We start from the raw sequence: 20454 nt of genomic DNA, 5'->3' as shown, positions 1-20454 counted from the left end.
GTGGGAGATGAACAGGGTGAAATCTCATCAGATTACCTCAACAAACAGTCATCGAGATTGCCCAAGGTCTACAGGGCTGTAATTGCTGCAAATGGAAGATTCTTTGACGAAGTTTGAAGAATATAGTTATTTTAATTTCAAAAATGATTATTTCTAACTTTATCAATGACTATTTTCTATTCAATTAGCTATATTTCCTATTCAAACTCAGTTTATGTATGTTTTCATGGAAAATTTTCTAAGTGACCGCAAACTTTTGAATGGTAGAGTATGTGCAATTTCAGTTTTAGGTTACATTTAATTACCAATCCTAACCCAACTTACAATTCCGAGTAGGATCAGCCAGTCCTTGGAGCAATTGGGAAGGGGGTTAATGGCTTTGTTCAGGGGCCAAACACTGAAATCACGTTGCCATCCACACAATTTGAACCCTTGAACCGGTGACCTTCTGACCACAGGCACAGCAGTACAGCCCAGTGGGCCATACAGCACACCCAGGGAAATCGCGCCCTGCCCTTTGGGGGCAGTAAGCATTTTTAATATACATAATTACATATAAAGCAGATTAATTTGAAGGAAAATGTTTTGAATATGTCAAATTATAGGGAATTGCTCATGGCTGGGTAAATCACAAAGTCGATCTATAATCGGTTTGTTCAGACAATCTGTGAATTGCATCCATTCATTTTATAGTCAGGCCCAGAAACGATCCCTTGGGGAAAAGGATGCTGTCAGACTGCAGGGATCTGCTCACATTATAGCGAAAATGCTATTTTATATGACATTTCCAGAGAGGTCCCTGCAGATGTGAGACAGCATGTCACAGAGAGGTATGATGGTAGCATCTGTATGTGTGTGAGCGTGCGTGTTTGGTGGGGGCCGGGGGGGGGGGAGGGGATTACCAGGAGCCGTAATCTCTTTCCTTGTACTGACAAATGACTTTACGTAAGCAGGTCAATTTAATAGAATCTGAAGTCCTACCATGAAAGGTCTGGGTAAATGGTGGGGGGGGGGGGGGTGTAGGAGGGAAGATAGTCTGTGCAGGGTTGGTGCATCATGGGGGGGAGCATCCACAGACCATGCCAGCTCAGAAGAGCCATTCTGCCCCCCCCCCCCCCAAACACCACCCACCAAGGGTCAACCATCTTTGTGTTTGTTTATTTAAAACAAATAAAAAACATCTTTAATATTTTACATTACAGGTTCATTTCATATCAGATTATAAAACACTATTACCCCCCTAACCCCACTGCCTAGAGTTGCCACCCGTTTGTGGAAAATCGCGCCCCCAGCTGTCAGATTTGTTCTGCGCTGGCACTCAGACAAGCAGGCGTGCCAGTACACATTTTGGGCCCCGTGAAAGCATATCAAACTGGAGCCCCAATCAAGACCAATCACCCTCTATAGCGCCCCCTGCAGGCAACCACACGATGAGTCACATAAACCAGCATAAAAGGAGCTACTTTTGCTACTATCTGACCTGGGTCTACAGGAAGTACATGACATCGCTGTCCCCTTTTATGATGGGGTGACAGGCTAGACGCACAAGGCTGGGACACCAGTCCAACTATGAACAGGACAGAGACACTTATGACATCACGACATCCCCATGATCGAACGGTAGACAGGAAAAGAAAAAGCCGCGATGCTGGAATTGTTTGTTGCTCTCATATTGGCGTCATTACTCACTTAGCACACCAGATGTCGCTGCAACTACGCTCTTATTACACCTAATTGTTCCAGTCGACGATTCAATGGAAAGTCCAACTTTTCTCACGCTAAGTCGGAAACCCCACCGCGCGTTTGTGTAGTGTGATAAATTATTACAATAGCTGCGCTCTTACCTTGTAGGAAGTTGTCTGAAATCCCGGCAACACTTACCGCCCCGCAGTATCAGAGGTTGCCGGCGGCGGATGAAATCCACTTAAGCAGGGAGCCTTTTCCTCGCGCGGTTATGACCCATTATGTGCACCGTTCGAGAAAATAGTTCATGTAATGCCGATTCATGGGATGCCATTACGGCGCCCCAAAATACGACTTCATTTTGCTCATCACACCGAACCTGGAGCACAGGTTGAATACCACGTTGCTTTGCATTACTGCTTCAACTTGATACTCCGAATTATACGCATTTAAAATGACAAATCGTGTCAACGTTACTGCTGGAAAGAAACAATATTCAACGAACGTGCTTGGAAAAAAAAGAGAAATCCGGGTAGGCCGATGGTACGTATGCAACGTTTCAAATCGTTTTTGTAAACCTTAACCTTTTCTAAACATCTCATCACGTGACAGCTGCAAGTGCTGCTGATGGGTCACGTGAGAAATTACAAGTAGCAGGTAAAAGTGCTTAAGTTTGGAGAAGAAAACTGGAAATATCTATATCCTGATAACTGTGGTTGGTATATGTTTGCAGTAATTTTACACAAGCGAACATAAATAGATCATTCTTTACAGTAAAAATGCAGTACACCGGGACATTGTTAATTCATTTTATACTTTTAGGCGTATCTTAATTTATTATCTTAAAATACATTGCAGGTATTTGGAAAAGAACACAGTACAAAAACGTATAGAATACTTCTTATAAACATTTAATCTCTTATAATCTATATATGTGTATATTTAATATATCACATAATATATTTTGGTCTGTATTAAACAGTAATAAATTGACTGGGTTAACCACAGCACTGGACAAGGTCACCATCACTGCTTTTAAACATCTTTTACATTCCTATTACAGCCATCTTGGAGGAAGGCAAACAGCTACAAAAATGACATTTTATACATACTAGAGGTGTATATAACTTTACGAAGAAAGAATTAAGCCGATTACGCTCCTTAACCATGCTTAGAATAAAACAAAAAATGTTACTGGTCTACAAATCAAAATTAGTGATTTGTAAGATGTGTTTTGCTTTAAAACAAATAAGAACATGTATTTAATAATAGTAATAACAACTGTCAATATAATATATTTTAAACAGGCGTCACCTTTAAAGCATAAGAAGAAAAGAGACTGAATAAGTAGCAACGCTACACCCAATCAGATTGTAAAGCACGCAGTACGATAGGTTTCGTGTGGAAGGAGGGACCCCTTCCGAGGTTCTGTGGACCCAGATGAGGAGGAAAGTGACCCGTGTCGGAATCGCCGAAGGGCGACCGCGCTTTAAAAACCGGCCTGCGGGCGGCGCCAGAAACGCGGAGGCGGAAAGGCGAGTCCGCAGCGCCGCTTTGCATATGCCCGATTATTGCTTCGCCTTCGGACGGGCCCCAGACGACGCTCGCCTTCCGCCAGACAGAAACCCCTACATGCTGAGGTAAGGAACAGTTAAAGCGCTGATCTCTGAGTCGGAAACAAAGACTGAGGAGACGGGAGAGGACGCTGTGGAGCCGGAGGGACGCCGCCGCTCGCTGTGAAGGCAGCAAGACGGAGCGCCCGAAATGCCACTAAAATAAAATGCAATAATATACCCATCTAAAAACGGAAACCACGTACGAAAAGTATACACTGTAGGTAACCGGGGTGAATGAAGTGTTCAGAAAGAGAGGTAATGTACATTTACCTTAACTAATAAATTCTGAGTCAGACCCGGCCCTGCAGAACAGATTGGGGAATAAAGTAGAATGTAGGATTATCAATTCTAAAGCAGCAAAAAAATAAAATAAAAACATTAAGATATTCGGAGTGGGGCTCATGGAACCAGGTAAAGCTGTGACGTGTGTCAAAGCTGGGGGCGAAGAATCCCAGTGTGGGGCAGTAAAATAAACTAGAGATTCGTCTAAATACCCGGACAGGTTAAAGAACGATTCTGAGGTGATCAGATGGGTAAAAAGCCAAGGGGGCGGGCTTATCAGAGGTGTCAGGTTACAGACAGATACAGTCCTTGGTGGGATTGGTTGTTGGGGGGGGCTCTGCCCTCACAGCGGCCCGTGGCGGGCTTCGTACTTGGAAAGGATGTTCCTGCAGCGGCCCAGCTCCTTGCGAAGGTCGGCCACCTCCAGCCGCAATGCTGAGTTCTCCTTCTCCAGAAAGCCCGCGCGGATGGCGATCTGGTTCTCCTTTAGCCTCCGTGCGTCCCGCGAGCGCTTGGCCGCCACGTTGTTCTTCCTGCGACGTGCCCAGTACTTGTCATCCTGACGGAAAGATGGGGGTGGGGATGTACCAAGTGTGGTGGGTTCATCTACCTCCATATAGGAGAAGCAAACATCTTAACAGATTATTTATGGCTTCCACGCCACTGGGAAGCCGCGGGGAGATTTCCGGTCTCGCCCGTATAGCAGCCCGGGTGACAGGGCCCAGCATGAGACCTGCCGGCTGTCAGATGGGCCAGGCAGGGTCCAGACCCCCTGCTACTGAGTCAGCACGGATGGGGTTTGGGTCGAATCCCCATCGCCGTTATTAACGAGCCCATTCTCAGATTGCATGGTTTAGCTGCATAAATGACTACTACAAATAAACTCAGGATGAGAAAATCTGCCAGAATGAACATGCTCCCCATCATCTGGTTATCGGGGATAAAAGGTGGAGTCTGATGTGATGTAAATTTTGAGGATAGAAATATATGAAATGTAGTTTATTTAATTAGTATTTTGTATGTTGACTAACCTGTAAGTTAAAGTGTGGGAGGTTTTGAGACCTACTGTGTGAAAATTACATTTTTAGCGCTAAAAATCCATGTAAAAATTCTGTCACAGTCCCACGCAGGGCGTCCCATGACTCATACCCGACATTCCCTGAGACAGAATTCCGATCACCATGAATCCTGAACTAGCCTGAGCAGAAATATCCCGGGATGCAGCCACCCTAAAACCCGACCCTTGCCTGTGCCCCAGTCCTGCACTCAGCGGGAAACTCACTGGGCTGGAGCTCACCTTCAGGTCTTCGGGGATGAAGACCTTCTTGGCTTTCTTAATCATGGGCTGTGGCTTCAGCTCCTCCACGGAGAATTTGCGTTTGCGCGGGTCGAATATCTCCTGGCCGGGCACGCTGGACAGAGCCAAGTCCGCAGGGTCCGGCTCGTACCCTACGGGAACCTGGATGGTTTCTGGGTCGATGGGGCTGGGGGTGTTACGCGCAGAGGGCAGTGCTGTTGACGAGACGAGAGACCTCTTACACTTATTGGAATTACAGTTTGACAATGCACTTTATTGGATATACAGTTTTTTCCAATCCGGTCCTTGGGGACCCGCAGACAGTCCACGTTTTTGCTCCTACCGGGCAGTGAATGGTTCCCAAATTGGAAATTATACTGTGTGTATGCACATGTGTGTGTGTGTATGTGTGTGCGTGTGTATGTGTGTATGTGCATGTGTGTGTGTGTGTGTGCGTGTGTGTGTATGTGTGTATGTGCGTGTGTGTATGTGTATGTGCGTGTGTGTGTATGTGCGTGTATGTGTGTGTGTGTAGCTTCTTAATGTCATTTAAAATTAAATATGACCAGTTTCACAATAAGAAACGTAGCAAAAAGCATGACACCAACTGCCATAACAGATGGATTTAAGGTACTATTGTCTGTTAAGGCCTCTTTTAGATAAGCACGTTACACTTTTGAAGACTTTTTAAAGACCCGCGGAATACCGGAAGAACGTAATCACAAACCATAATACGGCATTCTTTTCCAATGTCCTTCCACCTCTGATCTCATGATCATCCGCATCTCCATACAAGCAGATGTACACAGAGCTAATCGCATTCAGTAGCATTCAGTAGCAACGTGAGCGAGATGTCAACACCTGCTGTGTCCCCCTGCAGATATCAAACGATTCTGGATGGGTAACAAAGGCCAGAGAGAAACTCCATAAAAAGCATGAATATCACAGGCCAGGGCTGGATTTCAGCACCTCCCAGCACCTCCCAGCCTTAAGGCCACACCTGGCACTGCGCACCGTGTGGCCGTGTGACCTTTGGACGGCGAGGAATCGCGTCCCATTTAGGATTCTTAAAAGATTGCCGTGTCCCAGCAAGCATGTGGTTCGGGACCCAGTTCTCACACCGCGGCTGTAAAGACAGAACCTACAAGGCCGCAGTAACCAGGCAGAACAGCCTCCATTCACTCCGGTGCTTTTCCACCAGCGGAAACGGATGCAGCGGCGACAGGCCCAGACGCCTGACCTCCAAGGTCTACCAGCGCGTCGAGGGAAAGGCGAAATTTTTCCCTGGAGCGGCTACAACACTGCAGTCTTGCTTTACTTATCCTTTAAGCCTTTGGGGTTAAATCACGGACCGCAGTAATCGATACTGTATTTAGCCAAAAAAAAGTCTGTTGCTAGACAATTCAGCATACAGTGCAGTCGGTCACTTGGGGGAAACGATCACTGTGAAATCCACAGCTCATCATAAGGTACATACCAGCTAAACTGGCAATCCCCCTCCCAATTAAGCCATGTATGTGAGAGTATTATTAGGGCAACACTGCCTGAAATGTTTGTCCAACAGAGCTGGCAGGTCAGGCAGAAGCCGTGGTGTTTGGATGGTACCGAAGCTTTACGTTCCCCCGGTGACACATTATTCGCCACCCATTCAGGTTCCCACCTGACCTCAAGGTGAACCCTAATAGCTACAGGAAATCCTAAAATGGGCAAAGACGTGCCAAGAACAGCCAGGGACTCATGGATCTGCGCGATGCACCAAGCCCCCGCCTTTGAGCGGCCGGAGTGGACGGCAGCTGGGAACAGGAAAACGTGCTCCATTGTTTGCCGTACCCTTCCTCCGGAGAATACGCGTAATCTCGACCAGGAACCGCTCGGATGTCTCTCGGCATCTGGAACGATGCGAGCGATGGGAATTCGCAGCGGCTGCCGTTCGTTGCGGATTTTGTTTCCAGATAAAACGGAATCTGCCAGCGGATGATGCAGCGCAGACCTCTCTCTGTTTCAACGAACTGTGGCTGAGAACCTTTCTGTTATTAATAAATGAAATACTCATGTTCTGCAGAACATGCACCGCGAGGCTGCTTAGCAGGTGCTGGTCACAGACGGTGCCCACACACACACACACACACACACACACACACACACACACACACACACACACACACAGGCAAGCCTGTGAATCTCACTGAGGGGCCAGACGCCAGAGGAGAGCGGTTCCCTTTCAAGGGTGGCCCCCGATGCTAGCCCCTTCTGGAACACGCGGAGGAATTCGGGACTGGCAGCCAGCCACGGACTGAGGCCCCAGGGTCCCCTGATCCGCCCCTGTTGCTGGAGCAAGCTGTTCAGGGCGGGTCTAGGCCGAGGTCGGGACATGGGGCCTCACCGGATGGCTGATGCTAGCTGTATTCCCCGAGGGCAGCCAAGATGGGCGGAGCCAATCGGACATGGAGATTGAATGTGAACATTTTTGGATTCCCCCCCCCCGTTGGATGCATAAACTCAGCTTTACTGCAAGATAGCACAGGGACTCTGTATACGGGGGGAGGGAGCAATTTCTTGTAAACGACCCCACCTCCCTACATTCCTTTCAGAAGGACGGACCACAGAGGCCCAGAACACTCTCTGAGCGTGACCCGAGATGAAGCTGCATCTCACTGCTCATGCACAACACCAGAACACTCTCTGAGCGTGACCCGAGATGAAGCTGCATCTCACTGCTCATGCACAACACCAGAACACTCTCTGAGCGTGACCCGAGATGAAGCTGCATCTCACTGCTCATGCACAACACCAGAACACTCTCTGAGCGTGACCCGAGATGAAGCTGCATCTCACTGCTCATGCACCACACCAGAACACTCTCTGAGCGTGACCCGAGATGAAGCTGCATCTCACTGCTCATGCACCACACCAGAACACTCTCTGAGCGTGACCCGAGATAAAGCTGCATCTCATTGCTCATGCACCACACCATGTCACTGCATCATCAGTTAGGTTGCATCTTTAATTTTACCTACAGGTGACAGTCTACACTATTTGTAGGGAATCTCCATTCTATTCAACTAAACTTCCACTCCACTTCCATGAATAATGGGCAAGCGTGATCATTCTCCTGTATGGAAGACCCCAGGTTCTACACCGTGGAACTGGAAAGCCGTCAGAATTTCGACAGCGGTTACGACATCAGTGCAGTTACCAGGTTAATCTCCGAGGCATCGTTAGCGTATGCAAATGAAGGTTTCTTCATTCCTTATAGGCTCCTGCATGACAAAACACAGCAAATCGCTCACATGCCAAACATTTTTAACCTATTTTTAAAATTTATTTCATTCATCTCATTTCCCAGTGTGGTGGTTTCCTGACTACTGTTATTAAAAAATAAAAGCTTGCACATTTCCAAAAAATCTCCCTAGCATGTATATCGCTACAGTGGTTTCCTCATAGGTGGGGCCACAGTGGTTTCCATGGTGACATCCGTGTTGTGGGTCTGGTTTCTGTCCTGGTTCTGTGTGCATGTGTGCCAGGCTTTCATGTTCTTCCTGTGTTCATTGAGGTTTCCTTCCGAAGTCCAAAAGCATGCAGAATTATTAGTGCCTCTAAAATGAACTTGACCTTGCGTCCCATGTGCTGGATTGGCAGACTGGCATCCTGTCCAGGGTGTACCCTGTCTCAGGCCCTGCACCGCCTACGATAGGCTTATGGCTGACTATGATCCTTCCCTGAGTTAGCAGTATTGTAATATAGTGGAATATACTCAGTGAACTGTCTGCAACATTTCAGAAAAAGGCCCGTCTTTGCTGGATGGGGATCTTGCACTCGATACACATCAGTTCTTGGGCGTGCCTAAGATATGCTCAGTAATGGTGACCTCACTGAACACTGTCACACAGAAAAAGTACCACAGCGGTATCTCCAACATTCACATTGTGATTCACATTGTGAATATTACAGCAATAAGTAATGAGCAGCAAACTGGACATGCTAAATGTGACTAACCAGAATTAAACTACCACAAAAATTTATTAGAGACATAGGCCTAACCATTTTCTTACAGCAAGCAACTTGTGAAATGCAAGAGGTAATCACTATAATGCAAAGATCATGACATTACGTCTACTGTAATCTACCATCGCTCAATCGCTTTGGCATGAAATTTAATTAAATTACACCTAACTTAACTTTCCAAGAGCAGTACAGAAATCCATTAACGCTTGTTTCCGGTAATTATTGTCTTTAGCCGCTACTAGTTTGTATGTCTATATAACTTCTTTCTCAGACCCTGCATTCTCTGTAAAAGACATAAACTGCTAGCAGCACCAGCAACGCTAGGAGCGCTAGAGCAGCGCGCTGAGTAAACGTGACAGAAGCACAGCCCCGGCAATGTGAGCACTGGAGGGAACACGGTGTACCCTGGCGGAGATCGCCGCCCGCGATAAGCTCGGCTAGCAGTGCGCGCCTCACAAGGCTCCGGCATGTGTCTGTCACGTGGTCTCGCAAGCTGCAGGAAGCCCAGCCCTGCCAGCACGCGAGGGTGCGTGTGCACGGGAAGAGCGCGAGCACTGTGACAGCAGCGACCCCAACACGCATATGCACACACGCGCGCACGCGAACGCTACTGAATTATGAGTTTAATTACCGCATCACATGCAAAGCGCTTACACAAATCTTTCCGACTTCAAAACAACAGAATGTTTCCCTATTATTTCACTTCAATAAGACTGAAAAATTTAATGCCTTTAAATCACGGAACATCCATCCATTTCTATAAAGAAAATATAATTTGACGTAAAGGCCTTCACAGATGTAACATAGGTCTATATGTTACAAACTACACAGCCAATAGCATTTAATAAAGCGAACAACCTGTAAATAACCTACGCGTTAATTTCAAATAAACGATTACAAAATGTCAAATACACGATTCGTTCAAGTGTCATGTGCAGTAACTCTTTAAATCGCATAATGTATTCATCAGTAGTCAAACGTGTTTAAACATAATAAATGGAGTAAATGGTGTAAATGGAATCTTACCTTTTTTAAATTAAAATGCAAGCATATGCTGTTCACAATTTAACTAGATGTTAATTTGTGTTTTTTACTAGAGCTAAATATTTGAGTAAATCGTTCCAGTATTTATCTCAAGCTACCTCAGATGGCGCCTCACACACCTTCAGCTTTTGGTCTAGTCCCTCCTTCTGAGCTGTCGTTTAAAGTGAGGATTTCTCCAAAATTTGATTTTATATGTTGTTCTTCAAGCCCACCCTGAACAGAAATCTACAAGGAACAACGTGCATTTTATTATCATATTTAATTTGCTGGTGTGCCCTTTATAACCGGCAACTTCGCGTTTTCATACCATTTCCTGTGAGCATTTCACTGTAATCTAGATTAAAAGGATGAATACAGAGCAGACCAAAGAGCCAGTGGCCACACTGGTGTGGGTTCCTCCACCACAAAATCTGCCAAGACAACGTCTTTGGCGTCTCTTGGTGTGACACATGCGCCATCATCTCACACACTATTTATTTGTATTAATTCAGACATCCAAGTGAAAGCACAGAAGGCAGTAAGCTAACGGCTTTTCTGAATGCTCAAAAAAAAATGTTTAAGTTGGCATTTCTAGCACCTCCAGTGTGTTCCACAAGAATACCATGGTGCCCTGAAGTGGATCTTGTAACAGATCCAGGGAAAGGCTTCTCCACACGACGTACATCTATACTTAAATCTCAGCATTCTGTACTTTGTGTGACTTCCTCCAATATCACCTCTTCCCAGGCCTTTTTTATGTCTGTGTATGAGTCCTTTATGTTTACAGAACATCGCGTACAGCACCTGCTGAATAATAAGCAGTGCCACCCAGCTTCCAGGGAGGGCTCTGCTTACCTGGCCGGGGGGGGCTCTCCAAGCAGGTCTGAGGGATCATGGCTGTGTGGACGGAGGTGGTAGCGCGGTTGCTGAGGTCCACCACCGGGGGCGCCGCTGGTGCCGGGGGTGTCGGCTGGTGCTGATTCTGCTCGTGCTGGGCATTGGTGTTGGATGGGATGCCATTCTCAGACAGGAACTCCTCCAGGTCCATGTACTCCAGCTGGAAGCTGTCGCCATCGTAGGGTAACGTCTTGTCCCAAAGTGTCGGCCCCAGGAAGGCGGACTGAGGTGCGTTGGGGCCCCCTCCATCTTCATCCAGCTTCTTCTCCTTATCCTTCCCGAAGCCTGGAACCCAAAGGCCGCTCGGGTTTAGCACAGAGCAGCTACGGCTCGCCATCTCAGCTTAGTATCCTCCAGTGCTCACAGACTGCTGTTTGTTTCAGGCCTGCCTTTGATAAAGAACCCCACGGCTCCTTAGAACATCCCACCCTGAGCCTCAGAAAAGCAAACTACAGTGTAAACACCACATGAAGGCACTGAGACAATGGTGTCTCTGGAACACATTGAGGGAAAGAGCGTATGATCACAGTGGAGCCCATGAACCTGGAAAAAAATGGCTTATTGTGGAGGCTGAGACTTTTTCACATTTCTCTTTCTGCTGTTTCAAGACATGTTTGTTAATATAGAGATATTTTACACCTTATATTTCCATTCAGATTCAACAGTGCCGAGAAATATCTTTAATTATACAATTAGGTAGCCACAGACTGTGCATTCAGCTGGCCTTCACTGATCTGGCTAAATTTACTGTTCCGTTTCTTAACCAGCTAATACCGTGTGTGATGTGTGTGATACATTTGTTTATGTACCAGGACTATGCATAGTAAATATCTTAAGCCATTACAATGATTACTTTTGCAATCGTATTTTAATGATGACAATCGAATACACAATGTAGGCAAATGATTGTATAGTTCAAATACTACAACACGTACTATGTTAAACGTGTAATCCTAACTTGCTGGTTAAATGCGTCTGTTTTCTTTCACGGCAACTTTAGTTGGCCTGCCTATTTATGCTCAGCTCCTTTAAGTGTAGCACTTCCATCTCTCGCCTTCAGAAACCGGTCACGCCAAAGCCTGGCTAATCTGACGGCACTTCAAATGCATCTACGATTTGCAAAATAGAATGATAATCATAATAACATTATTTTACCAGTTGTGGTAATGAGTTTAAAAAACACAGGTCCACGTTGTAAACAAACACCTGATTCAAAAGCACTAATGCAAAGTTCGCGCTTAACTGACCGATATTTACATTAACTGACCATTAATATAAATCTGTAACCGTGTCTTGCTTGGCCAGCTAGGTATATTAATGCATTAATTACAAAGATCACAGAAAGTCTCCGAAGTACTTGCGAATTTATTTTGTAAATGGTGACAGGAAAGGACATTCGTATACATTTTTAAAGTATAACATGAAACATTAAAGTCGTAGTGCAATTGCGGGTTTAAATGCGCGCAGGTGTTGGGAATGCAAAGTTGTCGGTTAGCTTGAAATCTAAATGCGTCCATAATCTTAACTCAGTGTCAAAACTGATTGACAATACACTATATATATTAACTTGCTAAGCAGGTAGTTAAGAAAAATGAATTCGCACACTATCATAGATTTAAATACTTATCTGCTACTATTTATGCAGACTACAGAAGTGTTGGCTGTAGAGCAGCCTCAATTTTTTTGTTACAAATAAACATAAAATATACTGGAGTAAAAAAATGTCCCACTTCAGTTGCAATGGCTAATATAATCCGAAATTTCAGGCAAGCTTGCTGAAACGCAACGGATGTGATCCAGCCCGGAATGACAGACCTAGCAACAAACTGTCATTACACTGTTAGCGAGGCAGTCTGATTCTGACAAATAATACAATCGTCAAAAGCACGCCGGGTTTTCTTACCTTCTTCGTGGTGAAAGGGCAGTTTCATCGGATTCTCAAGTAGCGATTTCAGAACACCGTGTGTCGGAGGTAGGAAAGTTGGGTTTAAAGGTCTTGCCATTTTCTCCATATCTGCAAATGGAAAAGCAATGTATTATACGTCCAAAATAGACTCAAAAACCAATATATGCACGTGCAATTAAAGTCCTCGAATGAGTTCGACTGGACTTGGAGATCTGTGCCACGATAGGGGTTATCCGCAGACGGGAACGGCAGCGTTACCCTGGTTCTCGACGCTCGGGCAGACTGCGACTCCGCGCTCCCAGACGGCAGCTCTGCCAGCCAGCGAGCTGCCGCGCGGGTTCGCAGTTCCATGTGCGCACACTGACATCTGTGACGTCACGTCGCTTCATGAATACTGAAAGAGCGCCGGGCTGCGAGAACGCGCCGCCGAGGGCCAAGCCGGGGGGGGGAGTTGGGGGGGGAGCGATCGCGAATTCGTTGGCTTGGCGTCACCTCCTCGCAAGGTATTAAGCGGTTGTTCCGTGAATGTTAATCGTTTCCATTAATTACCGCGCCTGGCAAGTCTGTGATATTAGGCATTCGGAGAATTCATGTGTCTACGCTTTTGGCACGCGGTAATTAAATTCACGAAGCTCCACGCTGGAAAACAAAACTGCAGCCTTTTAGAAAAGTTCTTCTCTAAGATTTCGTATTATTATGCTGACCGGGGAAAGGTCTGAGACATATAAAGGCACCAAATAACCTTCAGTGTAAATATTATACTCCAAGCGTTATCTGCCTTGGTCTGTCTGAATTATTTTTTTAAAATTCACCCCTAATATGTGACTTTTTCCCCTTGATCTTTCCCCGCTTACACGACCGCTTAATAAAACAGAATCTCGCCGTCCGCTAAACAGGAGACCGCGCGCACGGAACGCTCTCCTCCCGGTCCGTCGTGCGCAGGGGCCCCTGGAACGGCTGGTCACGTGTGGAGGCCGAGCTGACCTACTTTCTTAAGCTGCTAAACCTCGCCTCAGCGGCTCTGCGCCATCCGCGGCCGTGTCACATTGAACCTCATGTGTTTAAGCTGGACAGAAGGGGCAAGCCCTTAATCAGTTTAAAAATTATCCAGCATGTCGTCGTCAAAACAATGCTAGACAGAAGTAATAAGATGTCTGATAGTTTGAAGTAATCTAGTCTGGTGTATTTTCTGAAGTGTAGGGTAATGTGTGTTTTTATAGGTACTGCTAACCATAGGTATATACCTATGGAAAAAGGACTTTGCTCAAGGGTCCAACAGTGATATTAGTTTACCAACCCCAGGATTTCAACCCACAACCTTCCAAAACCTGGCACAGTGTTCTAACCCATTGAACCAAACACCATCCAGAAATTTTGTACCTTGATGTCAGGGAATCAAACCTCCATCTCCCACACGATAACCAATAATATTAACTGGATGAATAATAATTATTAGAATACTTAATAGTACCCTCAGTACTTCAAAAAAACAGGTGCCAGATCTAACCTTGTTATTCAGTATTGGCAGATCATAAGAGGTGCTGGTACACAGGCGATGTTCCCAATACTCTGTAGAAAGATAAACGAGGTACTGGTACTGTGTACTGGTGAGTACTGGCCTGCATTAAGCACTGCACTACTTGGAATACAAGTTGCAGACAGTGCACTTCGCTACCAACTCACTTGCAAAAGGTTGTTGAAATTAATATATTTCAAAATCTTTAACTACAATAATTTAGTGGATACGCACCCCACAACTTTGACCAAGAAAAGCCAGTGTTTCCCAGTCCGGTCCTCAGGGAGTCACAGTTGATCCATGTTTTTGCTCCCTCCGAGCTCCCTGCCAGGAGAGAGGAAAAACATGGACTGGCTGTGGGTCCCTGAGGACCGGACTGGGAAACAGTGGGATAAGCATTTTTAAGCTGGATGGTTATACAGGCAGGAGACATGGACAGTTCAAGCACTCAGTGCCGGAGCTGAAACCCAACCCATTAAGTTGAGGTGTAAGAACACAGCACTACCGACTGAGCTGTTCATATTTATTTGTCATTTCATTGCAATGCCTAATCTATGGACTATAGAGTTATAAAAAATGTAAAAAAAAATAAACATACTTAAGTTTTCTCTGCATTTTCTACCATACACTTTTTCTAATTTTTTTGTGTAAATAAAGAAATTTACTGCCCTAATTCTGACTAGTAAATCAAGCATTTCCCCACCTCAAACTGTGAAACCAATATATCTCTTTGCCACATATGTGTACATTTCAAAACACATTTAAAGTGATTTAATAAATGCACCATTCAGTTCTGTTACATGCACTGCATCCGTTTAACTTCCCCTCTGCTGGGTCACTGGATGATTCTGCAAATTGCAAGTAACTGTAAACTGCAAATTTTTCCAGCACAGAACAATGCAAAATATGTCAATTCCCAAAGTAGTTTCCAAAATAAAAACTGCTCTGACAGTCACAGTGAGTAATATTTTCTAGTGTTTAAGAAGGACGTGCATAGGCGGATGTAATAGCTCTCCACTAATCTCATATTTGGAGATCGATCCTTTTTTTTCCCGACAAGCGCGTTTTTGAATAAAGGGCACCCATCCGTTCTCATCTGATATTCTGTGCATCATACCGCAATCTTTGGTTCTTTTGGAACTAGAACATTTCCTCAAGGACCCAGAGGCCACGAGATACTTGGCGTTCCTCTACAGACCAACGTTCTACCAGCGATGAATAACGCGGCACCTCTAACCTTTGCAGATACACACAGGAACGGGAGTATTTTTAACGGCGTACAGGCCGTTTGCAGTCAAATCCATTTTTTCTAAAGATCTGAAGAAGAATAGCATTTGTGTGCACAATGGAGGAGGTATATCAGAACAGAATGTGGTTTCTAGGTCTCACTGGGCACACCTTGCCCTTGCTTTGCCTATACGGCACGTAACCGTGTTTATTCTCTTATCAAAGGTTTTCATAGGATGATTTTCCATATATTACACTCCACACCCATTCATACAGCCTGGTGTTTGTCATCCTCCTCCAAGGATAAGCATTAAGGCGACCTATCAAAGGGCTTGGAATTGTAAACCATTGATCGCAAGTCCAGTTTAACCAGTATCTTACCTGGCGCGAACCAGAAACATTTTGTTAATCTTCTTACCAGTCTTCTTTGTGGGACCAAAGTCAGACAGTCAGTAGTGGCCTCCGTACTGTTGTTGCGGTTGTCATGTGACTTTAAAGAGACTGTAAGTTAGTCTAATGCCTGTTACAAAGATGGCAAAGGACTGGTTGGGTATCCGGTATAACCTGGAACACAACTAATAATATTCCATACGACAGCACTGCAGAGAGAGTGAGTTAGGATGGATGGATAGACAGACAGACAGGACAGACAATCTTTATAACAAAATTTAATGAAAACAACAAACTTTTGCTTGGTACTTTCTCCAAGGCATCATAATATACAAAATATACTGTAAGTAAAAAGAATAAACATACCATATAAAAGAAGACAACTTAAATACTAAAATGCTGAACAAGAAGGACACCAGGGTAAATATTTGAAATATGTTATTCGAATGACATCATTTCAGTTTTCTGAAGGGTTACAAAATAAGTGTAAACATCAGTAACACTTAACTTGTTCACATATATAGTCGTCCTTTTTAAGGCTGCTTTTCGATCGAACACATAAGACCAACAAGCGATGTTTTGCCCTCAGGTGCACGGCGGCCGTGATTACAGCCCTCCGCTTTTTGTGTTCCATCAGACTCCCTTCGGAAGCGACGCTCTGCGGAGTGTCTCGTCTGAGAGGCCGCTTCCCGGAGTGCCGTGCCGCACGGAGGCAGGCGGCTCGCCGACGTGTGAAGAGCTCCCATAGCCCGCAGCTGCTCTCGGCACCGCGGCGTGTAGGATCACATGATTCCCCCGAAACCCGGCGCCACGGGGGTTCTGGCTCCGTGAGCCTCTGCAGCCGAGCCCGTCGGACCCTTTCTGGCAGCCGCTTACAGGGAATAGATTATTTTCGTCCCGTTTGTTTGTGGTGCTGTGAGATTTTCTTTCGTCTAGAGAGCATTTGGTGAAAATCACAAGATCTAGCGCAGCACAGGGAACAGCTCTGTGCAGCGATGTATCAGTACGTCCCCCTAATAGAGATGCCTTCCCCCTTTGGTGAGGAAGTGTCAATCAGACTGCAAATATAAATAGCAACTGTAATTAGCAACCAATTGAGCTAATTAAGCCAGTGGAATGGATTGGAGCGGTCCAAACAAATAGACATTTGATACTTCCTTTGTGGTAGAATGGGTTCCACAAAAAGAACTGCTGTGACAATGTAAAGTTATAAAAAAAATCAATTTCTCTCTCTCGCACAAACACACACACAGACACACAAACATCCATGAGAATGTACATTTGCCAAATCCACTTGGACACAAGGTGTATAGGGTCATGTGATCTGAGATTCCAGGAAGTTACTATTATTAACCACACCAGCTGGAAGAGAGTTGGTGTCAGTCAAGGCTGAATGCAGCTAACCTTGGAAGACAGTAGGGGGACGGCACATTTGGACAGTACTGACCTCTGTGGAATAACAATCCAACTGTACGCTTCTGAACTGTACGATCGTACCAAAACAAGGAGGTGCCCGGGCATCTGAGGTCGTGCTTAATGACATTGCAGGTCTTGGAATTTGGAAAGAGTTCGTTCTTGCAGAGTCACACAAGTCACAAAAACACGGCGCCTCGATGTGTGGTCATGCTAGTTAATGTAGTACTATACTACGGTAGTACGGTCCACGATGCGCAAAATCATAGTGACATCAGTCATGCATCTCACCACAGCGGGGGGGGGGGGGGGGGGGGGAGTAAAACTGCCCCCAGCATCGAATGTCATAGATCTCTAAATAACAAGAATCCCAATCTGAGACAAAGAGTCAATTTGTTTTAGAAAGATGTCACCATCAAGTATTCCTGCGTTTTTTTATAAACAAAATCACAAATAATCTCCATTGAGAAAACTGCCCCATGTGTAAACAGATTGGAAGCATAGAAATAAATAGTATTATGGCTAGTGGGTGTTAAAAGGGGCGACTCATGCATACATTCAGCGCTCTGCTTCACCACCTTGACACTGGTGTCCAAGCTGAGGCTCAGGGGGCTGCCTTAGGTTGGATGTCTTGCCACTTGTCCCTTGACACCGCTTGGCGGTATCAAAATAAACATCATCAGAGTCATGGCGCTATTTTTAGGACAGTCTATGATTAAAGACACTGAACTGAGCCCAGAGCAGCACGCAACCCATAAGTGATTAAAGATCAATGCAATAGTGCCAAAGAGATTAAAATTTTAACAGGACAAGGTGGAAACGATTACAGACCAGCAGGCAATCCGACAACTGATTAATGATAAGTTTTACTGCATACTTTCCAATACTTTAATTACATCACGAAAGCTGAAGGTACAGCAGCAGGATACTGAACCTTGATCCAAAAATGTGTGCTGAAAATAGTCTGCTTATGTATCCATAAAAATATCAGCCTATTAACCGCTACAGATAAACTGATAAAATAGTGATTGAACAAAGATAACCAAGCACATAACACGCAGTTCTGATGAATAGTGTTCTGGAAAACTGAGCTGATTACTGCCCCCACCCCCCACCAGGTGTGTGAAGGGCCACGTACCACATGCGCACACACACACACACACACACACACTCCAAGGCAATCTTCTGAGCGCCAAACAGAGCTGTCGGACGTGCGCTTCTTAACTGCCAGGCAGGCGAGGTCATCTGAGTTTTAAAACAGGGACTTCACATAAGCAACAGGTCTTCTTTTTTCCAAAGCACAAAATCAGATCCAGACATTCTTCATTTATTCATCTCCAGTGTTCTGTCATGTAATACGTGGGCTAAAAGCAACTAAACATTAAAGAATATATAGGGTTTTTAATTATACAATATGGTACAGTAAGTCTGAATAACATAAAGGAGAAAACGAATAATTTACTTTCAGGAAATTAAATGCACCGGCGTAAATAATTCAAACGCCTGACAGCTGTTTTCTGGCTTCCAAATTGCCCCCGTTTAACCTTTTATGAACTATTACAGATAGGTCTACGCAATGAAGTGTTTTATAGGACGGCCAGAATAACATAAAATGAAAAGGGTGCAAGTCTGATGGTATAACAAGCGTCCTGTAGCGAGATACTGCAGCCAATAGCGCAGGCGCGAGCCGTAGCCGGTGACCAGACGCCTTCACGTTCTGCCGGCCGTAACCAGGCAACGCCAAAACTCGGCCGGTGGCGATTCACATCAAACTAGGGGAGCGCGTCCCCCCCGAGCGCCCGTTCGGAAGTCTTGCGTGACGTGAGGTCGAGGCGACTTCCAGGCGTGACGTAAGGGCAATGATGAGAGTCGTTGTGCTCCTTTCAGTCCCGCTGCCTTATGAACCAATTTGCGCCATCTCTTAGTGATGGACGGGTGCAAAGAAAATGGCCCGGTCGATTCCGATTGAGGGAAAAAAAAAAACATTCATTGTTGTTGTTCACCTGACCTATTTCTGTGTTTCGTAACTCCGTGGTACAAGCAAACCTACATTTCAGATGTCACATATTCAACGACTTCAGTTGCAAATCAAATAATAATAAATTGGGATCTTAAATCTTCGTGGCTATAATGACAGAAAGACGTTTTACAGCCAGTTCGCCTTACATGGATTGTGGGAGGAAAGCAAGGCACTGGGAGCCAACCCACGCAAACATACAACCTGCACACACACAGCAATAGCAAGAGCCCTTGGAGGTGTGAGACCACAGCGCTACCCACTGAGCCAGTATACAGTCCCCGTCCACCCAGCAGCCTCCTTATAAATGGGTTAAAATTGTTATCTAAGCCCTTCTGCGAAAAAGCATCTTCTAAATGAGTAGCTGTAACAAAGCCTTGCCCGCACACTGACCTTTGTTAGGTAACGTCTCTATGAACTACTTTTGTCACCCCTCCCCCCTAAAAAAAAAAAGACAAACGTTTTATGAGTTTGTCTGTTTTAAATTCTCGAGAGCAAAAAATCAATGTTTGTATTCAACATTGTGCCTACATCCGCCCACGCCGAAATATGTCTTTTGGTTTCCATCTCCGGAGGAGGCTGTGTGTATGTGTGCATCTTCTCGAGTCTGCGAGTGAATGACATCCACTGAAAGCCTCGGTGTGACCGACCGGCCCCCAGCTACGCTCCCGCCGCCGGTGCATTAGCCAGGATTCCATAAAGCGCTTTGGGGGGCAGCGGGTTGTTCTCACCGCCTCGGTCCTGGCGGCCATTAAGACATCTTTCCGAAGCGGGATTGCTGCATCGCCGTCTTATGTGAGGAATCTGCCGAGATGAACCGTACACAGGGATGTGCAGCGCGATATACCTTAATAGCGCGGGGGATTCGCACTGTAGCTGGAAAACGAGGCGAGTGCTAATTAGCCCCCCCCCCGCTAGTCCAGGTACCTGTGATGCTCAGCCCAGTCTTTTCATTTAGGATCTTTTTTGGCTAGAACTTAGAACCTCATTTCCCCTTACCGGAACCATGTGCTATGAAACATCAGAAAAATCATTGGTTCCCAATTTCTCTGTAATTGCGTTGTGTTGATTTTTCCCTTTCTGGTGAAAGGCCATACACACACTCCGTAAAATGCTTGACTGTGCTCCAACTACCATTTCTTCAGTGATGAATGCAGCGTGTTTACCTGGTCTAACTAGGGA

At 45.5% G+C, this 20454-nt stretch overlaps 1 protein-coding gene across 2 annotated transcripts; it reads right to left on the bottom strand.

Annotated features, from left to right (window-relative positions):
* Positions 1-2571: 2571 nt before the first annotated feature.
* LOC111856050 (hepatic leukemia factor-like) lies at positions 2572-13113 on the bottom strand. 2 transcript variants are annotated; one of them, XM_072704838.1, is made up of 5 exons: positions 12968-13113; positions 12707-12817; positions 10762-11088; positions 4864-5093; positions 2572-4140 (listed from the first exon to the last, which is right to left on the bottom strand). In XM_072704838.1, exons 1-5 carry the CDS (start codon positions 13074-13076, stop codon positions 3925-3927), a joined length of 993 nt encoding a protein of 330 aa, XP_072560939.1. In that variant the 5' UTR covers positions 13077-13113; the 3' UTR covers positions 2572-3924. The 2 variants fall into 2 exon arrangements, with proteins under 2 accessions (XP_072560939.1, XP_023691440.1); XM_023835672.2 differs by having other exon boundaries at positions 4879-5093.
* Between the last annotated feature and the right edge of the window lie 7341 nt (positions 13114-20454).

Source organism: Paramormyrops kingsleyae, chromosome 22 (assembly GCF_048594095.1).
Source record: "Paramormyrops kingsleyae isolate MSU_618 chromosome 22, PKINGS_0.4, whole genome shotgun sequence".
Classification (NCBI taxonomy): Eukaryota; Metazoa; Chordata; class Actinopteri; order Osteoglossiformes; family Mormyridae; genus Paramormyrops; species Paramormyrops kingsleyae.
Note: the sequence above shows the minus strand (reverse complement) of the source record. Positions and strands in the feature narration are given on the sequence as shown.